This window comes from Chaetodon auriga, chromosome 19, assembly GCF_051107435.1.
Source record: "Chaetodon auriga isolate fChaAug3 chromosome 19, fChaAug3.hap1, whole genome shotgun sequence".
Lineage (NCBI taxonomy): Eukaryota > Metazoa > Chordata > Actinopteri > Chaetodontiformes > Chaetodontidae > Chaetodon > Chaetodon auriga.
Window position 1 is genome coordinate 5,085,279 of NC_135092.1, and position 21,271 is coordinate 5,106,549.

At 40.7% G+C, this 21,271-nt stretch overlaps 2 protein-coding genes across 3 annotated transcripts; one reads left to right on the forward strand and one right to left on the reverse strand.

The window, feature by feature from the left end:
• On the forward strand, positions 1 to 7,590 carry LOC143338168 (uncharacterized). Of its 2 annotated transcripts, none has more exons than XM_076758384.1 (3): positions 1 to 108; positions 2,570 to 3,013; positions 3,946 to 7,590. In XM_076758384.1, exons 2-3 carry the CDS (start codon positions 2,703 to 2,705, stop codon positions 4,409 to 4,411), a joined length of 777 nt encoding a protein of 258 aa, XP_076614499.1. In that variant the 5' UTR covers positions 1 to 108; positions 2,570 to 2,702; the 3' UTR covers positions 4,412 to 7,590. The 2 variants fall into 2 exon arrangements, with proteins under 2 accessions (XP_076614499.1, XP_076614500.1); XM_076758385.1 differs by lacking the exon at positions 1 to 108 and adding an exon at positions 194 to 378.
• A 10,446-nt stretch (positions 7,591 to 18,036) lies between these two features.
• Positions 18,037 to 19,688, reverse strand: htr1ab (5-hydroxytryptamine (serotonin) receptor 1A b). Its single transcript, XM_076758274.1, has one exon. The coding sequence runs from the start codon at positions 19,547 to 19,549 to the stop codon at positions 18,299 to 18,301; it is 1,251 nt and encodes a 416-aa protein (XP_076614389.1). The 5' UTR covers positions 19,550 to 19,688; the 3' UTR covers positions 18,037 to 18,298.
• Positions 19,689 to 21,271: the final 1,583 nt, after the last annotated feature.

Genomic DNA, 21,271 nt, shown 5'->3' on the forward strand with positions numbered 1-21,271 from the left:
CTGGAAAGCCACACAGTTTTTAAGCAGTGCTCCTGAACTCTTCTGTTCTTCTATTTTGTACATTTGTTTTGCTAACGAATGTGCCGATTACCTCATCGTCAAATTAAAGTAAGTTGCAAATTCTTTGTGAATATTAATATTTTTTTTTCTGTCTATTTACCCACAAACTTGATACAAGGGCTGTAATGGTACAGAGTTCAAGGTGTGGTATGTTCCTCAGTTTTGGGGTCAAGTTTCAGTATGTCTTCAGTATAGAAGTATAGAAATCAAAAAAAGAAAAAACATTTCATCGGAAAGATGTTGCTGCTGAAGACACCAAACGCTGAATGAAAGAACAAATCAAGGAAGGAAAAGGAACAATCGCCTGCAAGATATAAGGTGAGAGGGGCAGAGTCATGATTGCAGCTTCAGTTTTTTTTTATATATATATATAATAGGCTTTGCAAATGCTATATGAGGAAGAAAACATATTGAAATTGTTTATTAGATCTCAAGGATTCACACAGTGTATTTTGGTGAATGACACTGTTTGTAAAAGCTCCTCAAGGTACCATTAAAGCTGGAGTTAGTAACATTGGAGAAACCAGGAAAAGTATTCGATTTTGAGAGTATACAACCGAAAAATCGGTGGTGGCTGCAGTTGTCTGCACTTGCTATTTGCTGTTTAGGAGTGTCATTACTGTACATGATAAAGTGAAACTGACTAAACAGAAATCTGCTCCCATTTTCTATGAAAACGCAGTCTATCACCAACTGCCTCTTTTATGATTCACCTTTGCATCAGTGTTACAGTATGGCACAGATCCACAACTCTTGTAATGGCAATAACTAGGAATTTGTCATTCGCGCCAATGATCACTGCTCTTCATCTAATGTTTCAGATGCTTCTTAACCCGGTGAAGAATAGGTGGAATTGCTAGGTGGTGGTAGCATCAACGCTACTTCCTGTTTCATTACTGGAATCTATAAGACTGTGAGTCGTAGCTGATTCTTGTAGTGTTGCTGCACCTGCACCTTCATTCGATGAGCTGTTGGTACATTAATTTCTTATGAGCATTTTCTCAGAGAAACAGGATTGCTAATACTTAAACCAAGCTAGCCAGACGCTGGCTGAAGTGAAGTATCATACCAATTAAAAAGAAAAAGTCTTGAGAGGTTGACGTTGTGTTACACACAACACAACTGAAAACCAGTCAGATCACCAGCAGACGGTGGACATTATTACCAGAAACAGAGCAAATTCTGTCAGACTTTCATCCCACAATAAAAAACATGTAAATAAAGCACACACATATCCATTTACAAAAATATGATAATAATAGAAGTAGTAATAATTATGCTGATTTCTCCTAAGAAGGCTTAATTCCTGGATGGGCTGGCCTGGTCCATAACACCGGTTCTGCTGACAGTAACACAAGTGGAAACTTTTGTTATGTTCCTGCTAAGGCCTTGAGAAAGAAGACTGATAGCCAGTAAACATGGATGCAAACAGTGTATCAAATGGCAATGCTAATGGGAATATGCTGCTCCCCCAGCTTTACAGAGCTCTACAGTTTCAGCTCATGGTTTAGTTGTCACAGACGTAGTTAGTGATGGACACAATGGAGCATTAAGCCATTAAAGAGGCAGATGTTTCCCTCAGGAGTTGTTATAGACCAAAAATAGAGCCGAAGGTGAGCCAACATTGGACTTGCATTCATCAGGTGGACACAAACACAACTCCGAGTAAGTGATGATGCTCTCTAAATGAATGTTAATGATCCAAAGGCTTTTATTCGCTATCAAGCTCACCATGTTGATTTAAAAGGTGAAAATATGTCAATTTGAAATATTTTAAAAATGGGCTTTTCAAGGAGGTTATTAGGAGGGAAATGAACTCAAGTGTTGAGCGTTGAGCTCTCTGGACAGGGACACAACACACACACACACACAACAGTTGTAACCATCAGTGAGGTGGCTATTACATTTCTTCAGGCCAATTGTATTTCCAGTCAAATGTGTCCCTTGTTAAGTTTTTCTCTCTCTGAAATCACTAATACATGCTGAATGTTTAGCAGTACATAGTAATGCACTACATAATGTAATTAGAATAATAAATAATGAGATAACAATAAAAAATGTAATCCTATTATTTTGTATGTAATTCAACTGAACACCAGCCTGGAAAGTCACTTCACTGCCCTGTTTCATTAAATATTTAAAGTTGGTTTCACCTCTGTTGTACCTGTGACCACAGTGATGTCACCATGTACTAAACATGCTGGAGTACAATTGTACATCACTGCAGAAGGATGAGTTAAACCATGGAGGTAAAACAAAATAATAATAAAAAACAAAACAAAAAAAAACAAAAAAAAAACAGGATTTTCAGATGGTGTTAAGTTGCTCTGTTGCACTTCAAGTGCCTATTTTTTTTTTTTTTTTTTTTTTTTTATTGTTTGTATCTGAAAATAGCGGTGTTTTACACCGAACTGTTAAAAGATGCAAAAGACACACGGAACATGAATGGAAAACCACACAAAGGCTTCGTTTTGAAACATGCAATGATGGACAACTTTTTATGTTCTAGAGAATCTGACAGCCCTTTGAAGCTGCCTCCTTGGACACATCTGCTGACACTTCACAGTGTATTCAACATGGGGAAATAATTTACATGCAGCAACACTCCACCACTCGTCCCCACTGGTTCAAACCTGGCAGCGATGCAGTTTAGACATCAGGTCACGAGCAGAACCTCTCTCCAGATCCCTCCCCAGCCTCAGACTGCTGTACTGAGAAACCAGCATTCAATCCTGCAGGACACCGTTCAGCCCGTCTTCCAGGCCATCGTCAATTCAAAGCGGGGTATGGAGGAACCCCTCCAGACACCACCGCCGCCCAGGACCTGCAACTCACCTGGACCTGCTGGGAAACCCTGCTGGAGCTTGGATGTGAGGGTGGCCGTGCTTCTGGTGACGCTGGCTGGAGCTGTAATCCTGCTACTGCTGTACAGACTCTTACAGCTGAGACACAGGTGTGTACACTTCACCAAGGAACACATGATGTAACCAACCAGCCTCATCATCCACATGGGAATCTTCTCTGCTGTTTTTACCCCATTTACTCTTTGTACTGTCTGTTTGCAAATATGGAAGCATATACATAGTATAGGCAACGTAACTCGAAAGAGAAAGCTATAGCTTATCAGGTATGTTGCACCATCCATTTTCATTGATCGCAACATGATCAGATCTGCCTGACCACATCTGGAGGCAGTCTGGCTCGTAAATGCCATCCGTACAATGTGCTGGCATCCATACGCAACCTAGCACTGACACAGATATTTGTTTTTAGAGATTGTTGTTCAGATCCAGATTCAGAGCGAGAAAGCGAGAGCACTGCAACAGGCACGTATCTAATCACTGATAATGCTTCTATTCTGTGCCATGAAAGTGCCAAAAGATGTGTTATTCAACAGGACTGCATGAAAAATGAGAGCAACGCGTGTTGGAAATGAATGATGTATAGTTAGAAATAATTCTGAAGCCATCTGTGCCGCTGATCTGCTGTTCACAAGTGACATGAATTATATGCCTGTGACTAGATAAATTATTACTAGATAAATTAATAATTTTACACATGAAATTATTAATTTATCTAGTGACAGACAGACGCTAGTGCTGCAAGATGGTGGGACAAAACTGATGCAATATTTTCTATACAAAGAAAGGAAGAAAGGTATTACTGGTGCATTTACAAGAGGGACAAATGAGTTAGAATTTACCATAAACAATTTATGAAGTTTCCACCGACTCAACAACTTACTCTGTGACAAAGACATGAGATTTATATGGATCTTGTCATCGAACCTGAAATGTTCAACTACTCGTTGAATCTCAATGAGACCTTTACCTGGTTAAATAAAAGACAGAAAACAACTTGATTTGTGATTGATGTGTCCTGCAGGCTGAGGTTGGCCAGGGCGAGGCACGCTCTGGAGTACTACAGCTTCTTCCACTCCGCCACCTACACCCTCAAACACCCAGCACCACGTCAGGACCTGCCAACCAAGAACGGGACGGTCCCTGAAGCTACTCCACCTGTCCAAACTGTACCCACGGTGACACCCACCGTCATCACCCCACTTCCACCCCCACCAGTGCCTTCTCCACCCCCGCTGCCACTCCCCCCACCTCCTGCACTACCTCCACCACCACTCCACCCTCCAGCTTCTGTTCCTCCAACACCTCCTGTCCTGGCCTTCCCTCTCCCTCTACCTGTGATCCACACCACCCCGCCCAGCCCTCACCTGTCGTGGGGCGCCTGCTCAGATGCAGATGTGTACTCTCGGATTGGAGCTTTCAGGCCCTCCAGGCTCTCCAGCCTCTCCAACCAATCGAAAGTCATCCTGTTTGAACACTCGTCTCTCTGACCTCTGATGCAGAACATGACTGGAGCTGTCAATGATTGAGAAGACTGTAGTGGTTACCAAAAACGTAATATTCTGATGGACTGATAATTATCAGGGACGATCACATGTTTGTTTAGAAAACTATAAATTGCGTATACACAATATATTGTGGACTTGCAAGATGTAGATGAATATTTCAATTTCAAATACTTTCAGGTTTCTCCAAACTTCCAAAAATGAAGTTCAACTTTTGAACTGAATTGATTTATACACTGTCCTTTAAAAAGTACCAGACTTTGTGTCAGACCTCTGCAAGAAAGTTACAGTTTGAACTGAACATCCCAACCCTAATTATGCTTTGTTCCATTGGAGAGTGGGGTTATCAGCCTGGTGGGAGCACTGTGTGACAGGCCCACGGTGGATATGTCTTTTGCAACCTCACATCTGTTCTGAAACGTGTTTTGGAGGTAAAAGAAAGAAAGCTGAGCTTGAAGAAAGGCTTCTTTTTGTATGCTTTGTCCTTCACAACCTGATAAATGCTCATCATTCAGAGCCTTAGGGTCATCTTCAGAGTTTTATTTTCCAGATATTTATTTCTGAATATATAATGTCAATAGTAACTGTCTGTTGGTATTGACATATGCACCTTTAACCCCAAAGAAATTGAGAAAACCCACAATTGTAAGGACCATTATTGGATGAAAATTCAAAGTATTGATAATTTAAATGTCATGTTGTCTTTGAGTTAATCCAACTTATAATTTTCATCGTGGATGCATTTGCTACTTCAACAGTTACATCATTACAAAACTTGCTGAGTCAGCAAACTGATGGTTAGCTCATAATTTTAAAGGAATTGTTTGGCATTTTGGGAAATTTGCATGATTGGCTTTTGTTTATAGATTAAATGACAAGAATGAGAAGATTCAGCAGCTCCATGAAATCAGTGGAGGCTCAAAGAGGTTTCAAGTTGCAGTCAAGACAGTAGTCCAGTACATAACCCCAGGTGAAACAGCTTGTTGTTTTATATTTTAGCTTTTGTGGCGCTTAAAAAATCTAGTCAGCTTTACTGGTGCAGATTTTGTGACCATTTGACAGAGCAACTAGCTGTTTCCCCATTTCCAGTGTTCATGCTAAAGATACTGTCTGCAGCTTTATATTTAACAGACAGATACGAGTGTATCACTCAAAATGTTGAAAATTTGCTTGACGTTACATGACTGAACTCATGAATAGGAACTCTGACATAGCTCTGAATTTGAGAACGAGACAGATTGACCTGACTTAAGTCTATTTACACTGAGGTCAAAATAAAAGATGAGTTGATTAATTGCACTGGTTAAGAGATTTCACAGGGCATAATCAAAGAAGTCTGATATAAAGTTGACATGGTGTGAAAAACCTGGTTTACCTGCATTCCACAACTAAAACCAGAAGTTAACAGAACTTTTTACTGCATTGCATTTGAACTATGACTGAGTCCTGAACATAGACAGCAAGTAAATAGTTTGGTTTGGTTTTCTTGTATGCTAATAATTGATATTTCTGTCATGTTTTCATATCTGCAGTGTAGTTACTGTAGCAGAGCCCATTGTTTCACCAAATAGGAGGCATTTCCTGAGCTGGTTTTCCATGGCAGGGTCCCTCCCTGTTCCACACCGTTCTCTACAGTCTCTGTCTTTCCTCTCACTCTATGGCAATTTAACTTTTCATTTTCAGATGAGCACAGATTGATCATTCTCTCAGGTAGCCCTGTCACAACACAGCTAACATCTGTCTGTTGTTCATATGGTAACGGTGGCATCCACACCTTGACCCTAACAAGCTGTTAACGTTAATTTTCTTTCAATATTTAACCATGTTTTCCCAACAGGCCTCTTATTTATAATTCACAGTAGTTTGTAAATTCATGAGAGAAGCTGTGTCAGTCGATGGTTGTTGGTTGCTCTCTGCTTGCCTGGGTGAAAAACGAGGCCTGGCGTGACATGCCTCTTTAGTCTTTCCTGTATTTAAGTCTGCTACTGATGCCGCTGTCTCCATACTAAAAGCCTGTTAATTCAATCTGCACATGCACTGCAGCATTGTCTCTTAATTGGTTGTAAGCTGAGCAGGAAAGACATTTGTAACAATATACTGTAGCAGGAATTACATTAAAATCAGGGAATATCATGCAAGGATGAATATGAATGGGTTTGTGTCCTAGATCTGAATAATATTAATTGAGGGTTTTCATCTCAAATCTCAAATCAATCTCCTTTTTCAAATGCCCATAGTAATGTTTCACACAGTGGTACAAACTATGCATGAGCCGACTGTAATCGTATTGCTTCTTGCAGGCAGAGGTCCTTAAAATAAAGTATTTGACTTGAATTTCTTAAGAGCAGGTTGGTGTTAAGTTTTTAAATGCATCATATGCATGTGTAGCACCTAGGACTGTTATTCTAAAGTGCAGTGTGGAGGATATGGCTAGAAAGAAGAAGAAAGAAAAGCAAAGAAGTGGCAATTCTGATGTTACGTACATGCGTGTTGCAGAGATATCTGGATGCTGCATTTCAGGACCTCAGAGCCAGTTTTCCTTCACAGAATGTCAAAAGATCTTTGCCATTCTTACATGATTGCTCAGAGTCCCCAGTCAGAATGGTATCTGGCTTATCAGGTTCTTCTGGTTCTTCAGTGGTTTTGGAGCTATTATTGCCTTTATGCTACTGGTGTGATTAGTCTGCTCGGGGTCAACATAGTATTATCACACCTTTCATTTCAGTCAGTGGGTCGTAACTATTTCGCGATGAAAGTTTGGGTGATGGAATTAGCGTTGGTGCCCTCTTATTTAATTTCTTGCTTTATTTGCCTTTATGACGGATGACGTCAGACGAAGTCCCGGCTGGAGTGGATGCTCTCGGCCTGGCGCCAGTGCTGTGACAGTAAGAAGCATCATGAGGGAAGGCTGGTTAGGCATCCTTAACACACCACAGTTGTATCACTCGGGTGGACTGCAGGTGGAACTAGAGTAAGAACTGTAACTTTAGTATCCTGTAGGCGGTAAAAGGACTCAGTCACACACACACCAGGAGTCGATGGAGCTGGAGCCTGTCCATCAGAAACAACTTAGCATTTCATGTCTTGCCCAAGGACCCTTCAACATGTGGACTGGAGGAGCTTCGGATCAAACCATCAAAGCAAAGACTAGTGGACGATCCCCTCTACCTCTAAATAAATCTTCAGATGTTGTCTAATTACACTGTGTGTCTTTGTTCCTGAAAAGAATCTAAGCAGTTTTGTATAGAACAGACTTGACTGATAGCGGTCAGTCTGCCGGATCATAAATCTGACCCTGACTCTCTTTAAATGGCTGTTTGTTCCAGAAGCCCTTGACTCAAAGTGCTGATTCTTGGTAATTGCATCTGTCCTCATAATCTCTACAGTCACAGTGAGAGGAAATGGTCGTTGTAAGCAGTGTTGTCCCCTCTGCATGACACCAAAGCAAGTGCTTCTCTTGTAAAATTGAGGTATGCAAGTGTGCACAAAGCCTTGTTCACTTTGATTTTGCATGTCACAAAAGATCAGAACGGATTATTTTTGGTCCTGGGCGACCAAACTTCTGAAAGAACATCATTAAGATCGTCCATGGGAAGGTGTCACTCTGTCCACTCTTGAGTTGGAGCAAAACCTAAAAAGAATGTAAAAGAGCTTCTTCTTATGTTGAAAGTAAATCTAATTTTGACTTTAACATCTAATTTTAAACATCATGTTTCTGTTAACATGACGTTTTATATATATATATATATATATATATATATATATATATAGTGGAAATTGCTCTGTATGTATGCAGACCAGCAGATACTGTCTCATGAACACTGTGCATGTGCAGGAGGAGGACGTCTTTCTCATACAAATGAGCAAATGTATACAAGAATTTAGAGGGTTTTATTCCAGAAAGCTCTACGACAATTCCACAAAGAAAATGTGTTACCTGATCTTCATTAGTCAGCCTCTCTCCTGTTTCATGGGTTTGAAACATGCTCTATTAAAATATATTATTGTTGCCTTTGTAAAGATTATTATAATTATGAAACATCAGTGATGTTGAGATTGTAAGATTTTCTTTGTACTTTATATGCAAACTACCAGTTAGGAGCTCCAGGAAGTACATTCTCAGCAAGCAGTTCAGGATGTGTTGCTTCTCTTTAGTCCGTGATGGCCTGGCTCCAGAGTATGAGTGTGCATTGTTCATCTGTATTAGGGAAAGATTTAAAACATGAAAAATGTGAACTGCTCCCAGCGACTGCTTGCACAGCTTCTGTGTGGACTGAAACAACATTGACAGTCCCTTGCTACTGACCGAGAAAACACACTCCCAAACAGAAAATATGAGATTGCCTGAAGACCATACGTGACTGAATAATGAAGTGCGATTATCAGGCTGTGAATATCGTTCTAATCAGTGAAGTCGCCTTGTTTTAGCGATGTAGCCACTGTTGGTTATATGTCTCAGCAGCTGCGAGCAAAACCTCATCACCAGGATGTCACAAGCGGCCTGCTCGGCTCCCGCTGAAGTGGACCAGCTAATACAACATAACCCCTGAGGAGCTCTTATTCCTGATATTAAGTCCATCAGTGTTCCTCTCTGTTAGTGGTCCACCAAATGGCTACATGGGAGCAGTCCAATGCCTGTAATGGTGGCCCAATGAACAGAGTGATGGAATCAGGCTGCAGCTGAAAGATATCACTTTCACTGCAGGAAGCTTGTTGTGTTGATGAAGGGACGGTGTGTGAGAACGTCCAGAGCTTTCTGCTCCCCGCTCCAAGCTTCACAGTCTGCTCTGATGTCTGTCACAGTGAAACAGCAGTTAGAATTTCAAAACATAATGTTTAAGATTTCTGCAGTAAAATATCTAAAAAAGACCTGCGTTGCAGCATTTGTAAGATTTTGTTGAGTTGTGTACTTAGTAGGTAAAAAGACCAAAACCACCAATGCCTTAGTCTGCCTCTCAGTACTTTCTGACTTCCCTCTGTGGCACTCAGTCCCAAACCCATTGGATTAACTGGTCACAAAAATAGAGTTTTACTTTCCTAGAGGTGTAATAATTTCCCAATTCTCATCCATGTGTGCTGGGATCAGCTCCAGCCCCCCATGACCCTCTCAACAAGTGCGATCGGCTGACACATCCAGACCAAATGACGAAGCTGTTTGTCAACTTTTATCTTCTTGAATCAGCGAGAGAAGACAAGGAACACCTGTAGACGGTATCAAACAGCAAGACAACAAACAGTGAGCGTCTGTTTCATGTCCTACTTAAACTGACTGACTATGAAGCCAACAAAGTGACAGCGCCGACACCTGCTGCAGGTTCATTTGGGTCAGGTTTACAAAACCAAAAACAGACCAGACCTTAGGATTCAAGAGAGGATGGCAAAAAGAAAAGAAAGCAGCTTGTGAATGAACAACAACATAGTTTGCTAATAAATAGCTGCAGCACTTAACTCCCTCAGAAAGCACAAAGTGTCATTTTTACATTTCTCAATGCTTAATGTGCAGATTCATATCACTCTTCTTATCTCAGTCTCAGAAAGAGAGTAAACCTGTATGTTCATATGTTTCTTTTTATTTGAAAAGTTAGTACAGAATTTGAAGTTGTGTCTGTTCAGATTTGCAAAATTAAATTTCAATACCTGACAAAATCCATGCCCTGTAACAGTATTTAACATCAGCAGTTAGATAGATTAATAATAGAATACTGAAGAGAAACCCTGATCACTGGAGTTCAGATTTAAAATATATTTTCCTTTTAATTCAGTTCAGGTCAAATGCAGGACCAGAGCAGCAAACAAAAGTCCAGCCCTTGGAGTGCTGAAGTTAATTTAGTAAAGACGTACACGTAATCAGTCGTGACTTCATTATTGTTGGAGGAGCCCAATGAAACATGACGACCTCACAGCAGAGGCTTCATTTGTTTGCCTATAGCTCCAAGAGAGACACTGGTGCATGACAAGGAATCCATGTCTGGCATGATCCCATCAGCACAAGTTTCATCAGTGGAGAGACACAAGTTAACTCTTTCAAAACTGCAGATTGTACTATTTGATGTTTGCACTGAGTGCACTGACTGAACATTACATTACATCTTATGTTAGTTCCTATCAAGGAATTTAGGGGAAACTATGAGATCCTTAAAATGAGGAGTTTTCAGTTGGTTCTCTGGAGACTGTGATAATCAGCAGTACATTTTCTGTTTTGTGTTTAGTTTAAAAAATTATATCTTATAGCCTCAATGTGTAGAGTTTTAATGTCCCACAGTTCCGACTCTACGACACAGAGATGAGCACAGTCTGTACCACATTTCATCTCATTTGGCTCAAGTGGAAGATGTTGCAATCACATAGAAATTCTACAAATCATTTAATACTCATTCACTTTTTTTTACGGTAACTCTGCAAGGCTGCTGAATGTACAGCACTGCTTTGAAAGCCACATATATGTTCATAAAAAATATATACAAGTACAATGAAAGGAGGTTTCCCTCCTTAAGAAAATGATGTGCAGCTCATGTTCTGCTGTTTTCCTCAAAGCTTATTACCAGCAACAGTTCCAAGACGAGATCCAAAAAAGACGAGGAGGATTTATTCTCTCTTTGGGTCCTGCGAGGCTTTGAAAGCCCGTAACGTAATTCCTCTGACAGCAGAGCGCCACTGGCAGTCCTGCAGGGGAAACATGACTGAACAGTTCAAGAGCGTATGGATGAAATTTAATCCACATTCTTCACCTCCTCCGATATGCAGGCTGATTTACAGCCAAGTGCACTCGGCGGCAGTCTCTGAGGAACACAGACAACAAACCTGGAGAATACACAAGCATCGCTGATGACACATTCAAACAGTGTTACGGTGTTTTAGTGTCATCTTGCACATTTTGAAGTGACTTCATGGAATCTGTCTGCTATCAAGGAAAAGTCAGCAGATCAAGATGTTTTGTTGTTGTTGTTGTTGTTGTTGTTGTTGTTGTTGTTGTTGTTGTTTATCCTGCTTTTGTTTTCTGTTATTGGTGTTGAAATCATGTTGTTTGGAGACAGTAAAACTTCAGGAATGGGCATCGGAGAGACAGCACAATTGTTGTGCACAACTGAGACTGAACTGTTTCTATATTACTGACTTCTCTGTGATTTTTAAGGATTTACAGACAGTCGAGGTGTGAGATGACAATGCTCAGCTCAATGCTGTCGAATACTTTATTATGCTGTTAGGTATATTTTTTTCTATATTTCTTGGAACACTTTGCTTTTCAGGAAAACACTGAAAAGGTGTGATTTAATATGTCACTTCCATAAAGTTGGCTGACATGCAAGAGATAGATTTTAAAAAGAAAAATTCAAAATTGAGGCAGCAGATGCCAGGATATCCTCACTTTTAGTCCCTCTTGTAGGTTGAGCTCCAAAATACCTACACTTCCCATAATGCAGCTCAATAACATGTTGTCATGGGACCCTCGAGGCCTGTTAAACACCTGTATCTTTCAAACTGAGATGACAACATCTGCCTTCATTTGTCAGAATGATGATGGTGATTTCATTCCTCCGGTTCAGCAGCTTAAACAATGCTTTCAGCTGCATTTTATGCCTTCCTCAAAAGACAGGTTTTACTCTGCTGTCATGGGGTTGATCTGCCGTCTCCTCTCCTTTTTCCTCTTGTGTTTTCCTCCCTCCTCTTGACTCCTGTCTGTCTCTTCCCTGTCTGTAGTGTGTGTTTCTGCAGGGCGTGGCCGACAGGTTGGGCCCAGCCTCCTCTCCTCCTGAGCACAGGTGTGCTCAATCAAGACTCACCTGCCTACACAGTATTTAAGCACCAGGGTTTCAACCAGTCCTCGTCATATCTTAATCTTTCTGCGGTCATACACTGACTCTGGGTCATTGACTCTTCTCACTTGATGCTGTTTTGGGCTGATGTTGTCTGTTCCCAGTGTTCATTCAGTCAGTCTGTTGTCTGGGGTCCTTGCTGCTTGAGCTGTGGTTGTGGCCGTGTGCAGTGCAAGAACATGTTATAATGTTCAATGTTAAAACTAGTATGCAAAAGATCGTAATGTGATTGGTTGTAAGCACGATAGCTCTGTATTTCTGTTTCCTGTGACAATCATGGGATATTTAAGAATGTGGATAAGAGAAAGAAATCATGGTTTGGGTTGAAAGAATTGATTTCACACAGGAAACAAACGCTCCTGTATGAAAGTCCATCCACCCCAGGACTGCTCTTTATATCACGTCCGTCCATTTTCTTTTAAATCCTTTTGCTCTGACACACAACAACACACTCAGTAAAGGCAAACAGACACTCAGTGTAGATGTAAATTAAATGAACTTGTTGATATCAGACTCCATTTTCTGTGTGTTGTTATAAGTCCCCATGTTTATGAGCATTCATCACATCACACAACTGTACGGTGATGTCTGTTTTCAGTCTGTGAGGTAGCAGAGGACAGAATTTGTGGAGCAACTTGAAATAAATTTCTCTTGCATTTTTTTGCTAATAGATGTTTCAGATTTCAGGATATTCACTGTATGCATCTGTTCTAATGGGTTTTTTTTTTCTGTTCCTCTTCTTATGATGGTAATAAAAACACACTTTACCCACAAGACATTTTCATGGGGACTGACTGGGTCAAACAATTATCCTGGAAAAGAGTGAAAAAGAAAATCTCCTGAATGGCATCCAGTATAATTGCAGTTTTATAATACAGGAATTCTGTATTTTCATAAATATTCAATATGTTTCGAAAGGAGGACATCAGATTTCAAATGGGGTGATTAATAAAATGTTATTCTTGTACCAGCTGTCCAATAATACACTTTTTTTGATACAAGATAAAATTCCAAATTGAATGAGAATTTTTCAGGAATTATACTGAAAAATGAGGAAATTTATTTTCATTGCTATTCATGTGTACAGATTTCTTCATTTAATGGATTTTGATGTTTCACCAATGTAGTGTTTCTTACAGATGTAAAATCATGTCATACACCGCTCCAGTGGTGGATCTACGGGGGAGGTTTGGGGGTCCAGTGCTTGCCCTCCAGCTGGCACCAAGTAATAACTTTCAGTCACCACGATATCTCTACACTATTTAAAGCACTTCGGCCCTGGCAATGTGTCCGTGCTCCTTGAGCTCAGTAATTCACAAAGTCACAACCAGAATTAACCTTTAACATCTGGCCTTTTGGCGGTAAGCACTCATGCCAGGCAGGAAAGCACTGTTCAAACTCATGGAACTTTGAAATTCTTCTGGACATCCCAAAGTGTCCAAAGATACCAAATCCATCAGGCTGAACTTTTACAAACATCTAGAATATTTCTATTCAATGGAATGATGCAGCCATGACAAATCATGGAGTCTGTGGAACAAGCTGAAACAGAATTTATGAACGTCTCCGAGTGGAAAAAAACCCCCATAACCTTACAGAATTAAAAAAGATGAAATAAAAAACTGTTGAGGACTTGAACCAACTTTAAAAAGAACCAAGTTTGTTGCACTCTTATTGAGAGAGGACGGCAGAACACTGGTCTTACAGTACAGGAGCAGTCACTGTGTAACACCGTGAGCCCAAAAGAAAAAAAGAATAAAAACTACACCTGCTTATTGTCTGAGGAAAGCTGCCAGCTGTGGGGCCCTCATACACACCTCGCAGCGGGCCTTTGATCAGGTAATTGCCCCTTCGGCCCCCGGAGTTTGCATCTCCCATATGTCGCTATGGCGACCACCTCTCCAGCATCCATCTGTGTGTCCCCTTCACAGCTGTTTTAAGATGGACTTATATGTTATGAGGCTGTGAGTGATGGAGGAAAAGGGCAGCAAGGCGCTACAAGAAGCACCCTGACCGCTTCAACAGCAACCTTTTTATGACCGCTCGTGTATGGTGACGAATGTGTTGCTTTTTTGTCTCCCCTTCTGTGAGTCTGTCCCTCTGTCTGTCCGTCCGTTTGCCCGCCCACCCCATCTGAGATGCTCTCCGTGTCAGTGTCACCCCCTTGAATGACGAAATGCAATTTTCCAAACTGTAATAAGGATCGTCTTTGTTTCCCAGTCAGCCCTGAGATACAGCAGATCCACACACGCATGTGATGAGAGGATCAGTGTGCAGGTGGAGCTCAGGATGCTGTCTGAAGACACTTTGAGAAGCGTGACACATTTTCTGTTGCAGGGGATCCAATTTTCTACTGTGTCAAATTAAAATTCACAATCACAACATACATACATATTAACCTATAAACACCTTTTATTTCCCTTTATGAAACTCTAAGGTTATTAAAATGGTCTTTTTTCACTCTTTTCACAGGTCACACAGAATATTCTGCTACAGTTAGTTCTTCACTGAAGAATTATGGTGTCGATAGAGAGAAATAATCTAATCAAAGTCTTATTGACTGCACTGTTACGTCTGATCTAAACATTCTACATACAGATACACAGTAATGAGCACCAGTTAATTCAGCCTGACATATTTGGTATTTTTCACAAATTTTGGGATCACCACTAAAATTTGAAATAAAGCTCTGTTGATTTAAACAGTGTTTACCTGCATGGCAGGAGTGTGTAATGACCCACCAATGGGTCATTCGGGTCATTAAGCCAAACAGAGTGTATTTTCTGCTCAAACTCATTGTGTGCCTTTGCTTGAGAGCACTGCAGTAGTGCAGGCCAGATGTTCAATGCCAACATTTCCATGCACATACATATAGTTTGCAGGTGCTGGAGGAAGCATACCTCAAAACATCGATAGTCATAAAATAACCTAAAAGGAGATCTGAGACGGCAGCGTGGGTGTTTTCTGTGCAGATGGCAAACGACCAATTTCAGATCTTTCATGAGAAAATATAGTAGCCTATATACTGTATGGGACGGTACCTTGGATAAGAGCTTTAGCTAAATTCCATAAATGTGAATATGAATGTGAATGTAAATGTAAATGCGCCTCCTGGTTGCTCATTGGATCCTTAATTTCAAATTTTTTAATCGTCACAGTATTAATGTAGCCTATTTTAACATGTGGTGTGAAATACAAGAGGATTTAGGGTTGGGCTGCAATAAATATATTTTAATTATCATAAAGCTCTTTATTATGTCAGTGAATTAACTTTATGCTATAAAATCTTAGAAAATAATGAAAAATACCCACCACAATTTCTTTGAGCCAAGGTGACATCATGGATTGTCACCAACAGACCAATAGTCCCAATTCCAAAGAATCAATTTACAACAACAGCAGCTGAAAACAGAGATTTGTTTTATTTTTATTATTTTACCTCATAAATGATGTATAATTAAGCAATTAGGCCCAATAACTAAATTAATTATAACTAAATTGGTGGCACCATTATGGATTATTTTATTGTCCGTTCATTTTCTACTGACTGACTAATCATTCAGCACCTGTATCTACAGATGGCTATGAAACAGAGAGAATGGCGTAAACGCAAAAGAGACATGGATGAACTTCTGCGTTATTCTGACAGCGAAGATGAACATCAGAGCACTGATGTTGGGTCTGGGATACAGAATAGTAGTAGTAGTAGTAGTAGCAGTAGCAGTAGCAGCAGCAGCAGCAGCAGTGTGTCTGAGGCCCCACACACTTCAACAAGTGTCCCTGAGACATCATGTGATTTGGATTTTGACAGTGATGTGAACTATTTTTCTACTGACTCTGAAAATGAATCAAATAATGAAGCTGAAGCGATCAGCAGCTTTGAAGATGACCTGAGAAAGTGGGCTACAGAGCACGAAACATTAACTTCCCTGTTAACATTTAAAATACAATGCCATCTCTCTACAATGGCTGATGGTTGTGTATTAATACAGAATTGTTGGTGGATGCATAGCAGAAGCAACACACTTTTGCTTACAGATATGCTGATTTGGTGTATGAATGCAGTTTGTCTGTGCATATTTCTTATCATTTGTCTTTTTGTACCTGTGCAGATGGAGTAATGAAGTTCGATAGCGAGGCAACTCAAGAACTCATAAGGCACCATGCCTGCTCACCATCTGAAGCATGCACCCCAAAGGACTGGAGGGGGGGGCTTCCCGGTCACCCAGGGCTGATTGATTTTCTGTATTTACAATTAAAATTGAAAAACAAAAAGGATTGGATTGTGATTTATTGTTAACCTGACTGTAGTCTTAAGTCCAGAAGGTAGGAAACAGTTTCCTGTACCTGCTCATTTTACTGTACCTTCATTTGGCTTGTCAGCAGGTTTTAACTGGATGCCTTTTTGCATTTCCAGTTACCATCTGCTGGTGATATTCAAATTAAGCAATAGGAAAATAACCTGGAACAGTATGCCACCTTCTACAATGGGACTACAGGTATGCATAGAAACTAGAAGCAGCACAGTATAAAATCAATGTCTAAAATGAGTAATAATTTGACGTAGAAAAGACGTCCCCCAAAGACCACATTAGGACTAGGATTAGCTCCCATATGGACGTACTATGGACGTCACAAATCGACGTTCAAAAGACATCTAAAAAAGACGCCGTCTGGAGTAACGTTCTGCACCTTCAGATGACCCGAATTGGACGTCGTATGGACGTCCCTTTGCGCAGTGGGTTTCTACACACATCCCCAAAATTCAGCCTGACATATTTGGTATTTTTCACAAATTTTGGGATCACCACTAAAATTTGAAATAAAGCTCTGTTGATTTACACAGTGTTTACCTGCATGGCAGGAGTGTGTAATGACCCACCAATGGGTCATTCGGGTCATTAAGCCAAACAGAGTGTATTTTCTGCTCAAACTCATTGTGTGCCTTTGCTTGAGAGCACTGCAGTAGTGCAGGCCAGATGTTCAATGCCAACATTTCCATGCACATACATATAGTTTGCAGATGCTGGAGGAAGCATACCTCAAAACACTGATAGTCATAAAATAACCTAAAAGGAGATCTGAGACAGCAGCGTGGGTGTTTTCTGTGCAGATGGCAAACGACCAATTTCAGATCTTTCATGAGAAAATATAGTAGCCTATATACTGTATGGGACGGTACCTTGGATAAGAGCTTTAGCTAAATGCCATAAATGTGAATATGAATGTGAATGTAAATGTAAATGCGCCTCCTGGTTGCTCATTGGATCCTTAATTTCAAATTTTTTAATTGTCACAGTATTAATGTAGCCTATTTTAACATGTGGTGTGAAATACAAGAAGATTTAGGGTTGGGCTGCAATAAATATATTTTAATTATCCATAAAGCTCTTTATTATGTCAGTGAATTAACTTTATGCTATAAAATCTTAGAAAATAATGAAAAATACCCATCACAATTTTTTTTGAGCCAAGGTGACATCATGGATTGTCACCAACAGACCAATAGTCCCAATTCCAAAGAATCAATTTACAACAACAGCAGCTGAAAACAGAGATTTTTATTTTTTATTTTTATTATTTTAGCCTCATAAATGATGTATAATTAATCAATTAGGCCCAATAACTAAATTAATTATAACTAAATTGGTGGCACCATTATGGATTATTTTATTGTCCGTTCATTTTCTACTGACTGACTAATCATTCAGCACAGGAGAGCCATGAAGTGAATGTACATCATCTAAAAGCTTCAATCCACATAAATCTTCAAATCACGACTTCTGAAAAACTCTGAAAAAAGTATTTCTTTATTGAACATTACAGAACAGGATGAGGAACATGGAGCTTCAATCAAACGATCACAGCTTTATCTATGCATAGGCTACAGACATCTCTGGGAATATTTCAATATTGATAACGATGGCGATGACCGACAGTAATCATTATGAGCCCTCTTTCCAGTTTCAGCATCATTCTGTATTCGAAACAATCTCTTTGTGCCACATTAAAAGGCAGTTAGTTTTTCGGGCTGCTGCTCTTTTCACCTGAATGACCATCACGGCCTGCAGAAATGACACTTAATTATTTTCTTGAAAGCGCTCTGGAAGTCTTTGTTGAAGTACGCGTAAATGATGGGGTTCAGTAAAGAGTTGGAGTAGCCCAGCCAGTTAATGACATCCTCCAGCCAGCGCGGCATGTAGCACGACTCTTGGCAAAAAGGCATGACCAGGGCGACGATGAAGAAGGGCAGCCAGCAGAGGATGAAGGTGCCCATGATGATGCCCAGTGTCTTCACCGTTTTGCGCTCCCGTGCCAGCGCGATCTTCCTCTTCGCCTCGGTCGCCTTCTCGTGTCTGCTCTCGAACAGCGGCACCGAGCTCGGGGTGTTGGGCAGCGGCAGGTTGCCTTTGGAGTTGCTGTGAACTTCGATGATCTCCAGAGACTCGCCGTCCTCCGCGTGTTTCACCGCGCCGTTGACGCTTGGCAGCGGCCGGGGCTCCACGCTCCTTTTCCAGGTCTTGCCCTGCGCGTCTCCAGGAGACTTTTTGTGGAACAAGGCGGGGGATAACGCCAAGCATGAGTCGGACACTTTCTTTTTCTCTGTTTTACGCACCGTCCTCCTGATCCGAAACCTGGCCGCTTTGAATATTCGCCCATATAAAACCAGCATCAGCGTCAGTGGGATGTAAAAAGCCCCGAACGTTGAGTATATTGTGTACCACGGGTCTTGCCTGATCTTACACTGCTTGGGGTTCGCTCTGTCCTCTGCCATGCTGCTCGGCTGGGAGCGCATGATTAACATTGGAGGCACTGAGATGGAGAATCCGACGAGCCAGGTGACACTGATGAGGACGGCAGCTCTCCTCGGCGTCCTCTTCTTCATGTAGTCTATGGGCTCGGTTATCGCCCAGTATCTGTCCAGAGCGATGGCGCACAGGTGCAGGATGGACGACGTGCAGCACAACACATCCAGAGAGATGAAGATGTCGCACGGAATCTGTCCAAGTGTCCATCGGTTTAAGACCTGATAAAGCGCCGCCATGGGCAGCACCAGCACCGACACCATCAGGTCGGTGACAGCCAGAGAACCGATCAGGTAGTTGGCCACATTCTGGAGAGACCGCTCCAAGGCGATGGCTGCAACCACACACGCGTTCCCAAATATTGCGCACAGAATGAGCGCGCCAAGAAGGAAGGATGTGATCACTTGATAACTCAGCTTCACCTCCTCTTCTTCAGGTTTGGGGGTTTTGTTGGAAGGGCTGTCAAACTGAGACCAGGCTGTCGTGTTGTTTGTGTCCTCCATTGTTGGAAAACTCGAAGTGTCTGGAGAGCTTCGGTTACTTGGTGGCGAGCCTGGTGCGCATCACACCGTCGCACCTTGAAGAGCGCATAGTGGACTGCTGGACTGTTTAGTGCAGCAGAGAGGATCTGAACTGCGACTCTGGGCTACTGACGGAGAATGATGCTGCGTATTTATACCAGTGATGGAAAACGCGTCATTTGTCTGTAAGGATGTAACAGTCTGGCTGTTTGTGTCTTTTTAGTTGGCAGCTGAGGCAGTGAGGATGTGGGAGGTATTACATAAACATATACAGACTTGAAGTATTTTCCTTTACCTTTATGTTCTTCAGGCTGCAAGTCAAATTTGCTGATTTTTTTTTAATTGATTTTCTTGAAACAAGTGGATTTTTGCCGTTTTGGTGAGAAAAAGTTCTTCAGTTTTTAGTGGAGCTTTTGAAATGTTCCTCAGTGTCCAATGACACTTTTTGAATGTCTTTTTACAGATGTCAGTGAAGTGATCTGTATTGTATCTACACGGCTTGTCTATCAATAATAATTATTTATTATTTCTTCTTCTTCTTCTTCTTCTTCTTCTTCTTCTTCTTCTTCTTATTATTATTATTATTATTATCTTGAGTATGGGACTATTTTGGAATTATTCTTTTTTTGGCCTATAGTGCAGATCTAGTAAGTTCTTTTTTTAAAAAAAAAAAAACAAAAAAAAAACCCCATCACAATTAAAAGAGAAAATGCTCTAAGTTTGCCTTGGTAGCAGTTAATGTATTGTTTTTTTTCTCTAATTTGTGTTACCTTACAGTTATCAGGAGGGAATAAAGTAGTGAGACGTTATTCTCTCCTGTTTTCAGCGCTCTGGTCACCACATGTGACACTGCCCCCTGGCGTTTCTTCACTATCATAACAAAATTGATGATGGTTAAGGTTATCTTTCATTATGAAAGATTATGTTTCATGAAACAACAAAATAAATAAATAAATACAAAGACGGACCATTATATCCATTAAATGTATGTAATATACAATATACCAGAAATATATACACCTGGGGGTGATGGGTGATAGGAAATTCGAATGAGACAGAAAATGAAATCTTGCAAAGCAGGAGCTTCTTTCATGGTTTTTCTTTCATGCCAATGTCACATTATAGTCATATAGTCTACTATAGTCGCATGTAATTTTAAAGACCTTTTCATTGATTTAGTTGACCATTTTTGTTTAATGAATATGTCATATGATATGGATTTAGGTGGCTGCAGGGCAAAACATTTGTTGTTGGGCTCCTGTTGATATTCAGTACTCCTCTCTCTCTCTCTCTCTCTCTCTCTCTCTCTCTCTCTCTCTCTCTGTGTGTGTGTGTGTGTGTGTGTGTGTGTGTGTGTGTGTGTGTGTTTGTTTTTGTATCCTGTCGTCTACAAGTTCCCAGTAGGTACAGCACAGTCTCATGCACAAGCCAAGTCATACTGTATTTTAGTGGTGCAAATTCAATTACAGAATTGTAGTTAATTCAGTTGCAAACAAGCAAACAAACAAACAAACAGACATCATCATCATCATCATCATCATCATCATCATCATCATAAAAAAAACGAATAGAATAGAAAAAAAACCCAAAAAAAACCAATTGACTCACAATGGCCATAGTAATGACTTTTGGAACCGTGAAAACTGTTGATGCTATTCAATTTTTTTTAGAATCGTCTTACTGTTGCTTTCATGTTTGTTTGTT

Bases quoted from the DNA above. Each gene is read 5' to 3' on its own strand.
- htr1ab (XM_076758274.1), bottom strand. From the start codon at position 19,549: ATGGAGGACACAAACAACACGACAGCCTGGTCTCAGTTTGACAGCCCT.
- LOC143338168 (XM_076758384.1), top strand. From the start codon at position 2,703: ATGCAGTTTAGACATCAGGTCACGAGCAGAACCTCTCTCCAGATCCCT. The intron at 3,014-3,945 runs GTGTGTACACTT...TGTGTCCTGCAG, and splicing joins CTCTTACAGCTGAGACACAG to GCTGAGGTTGGCCAGGGCGA.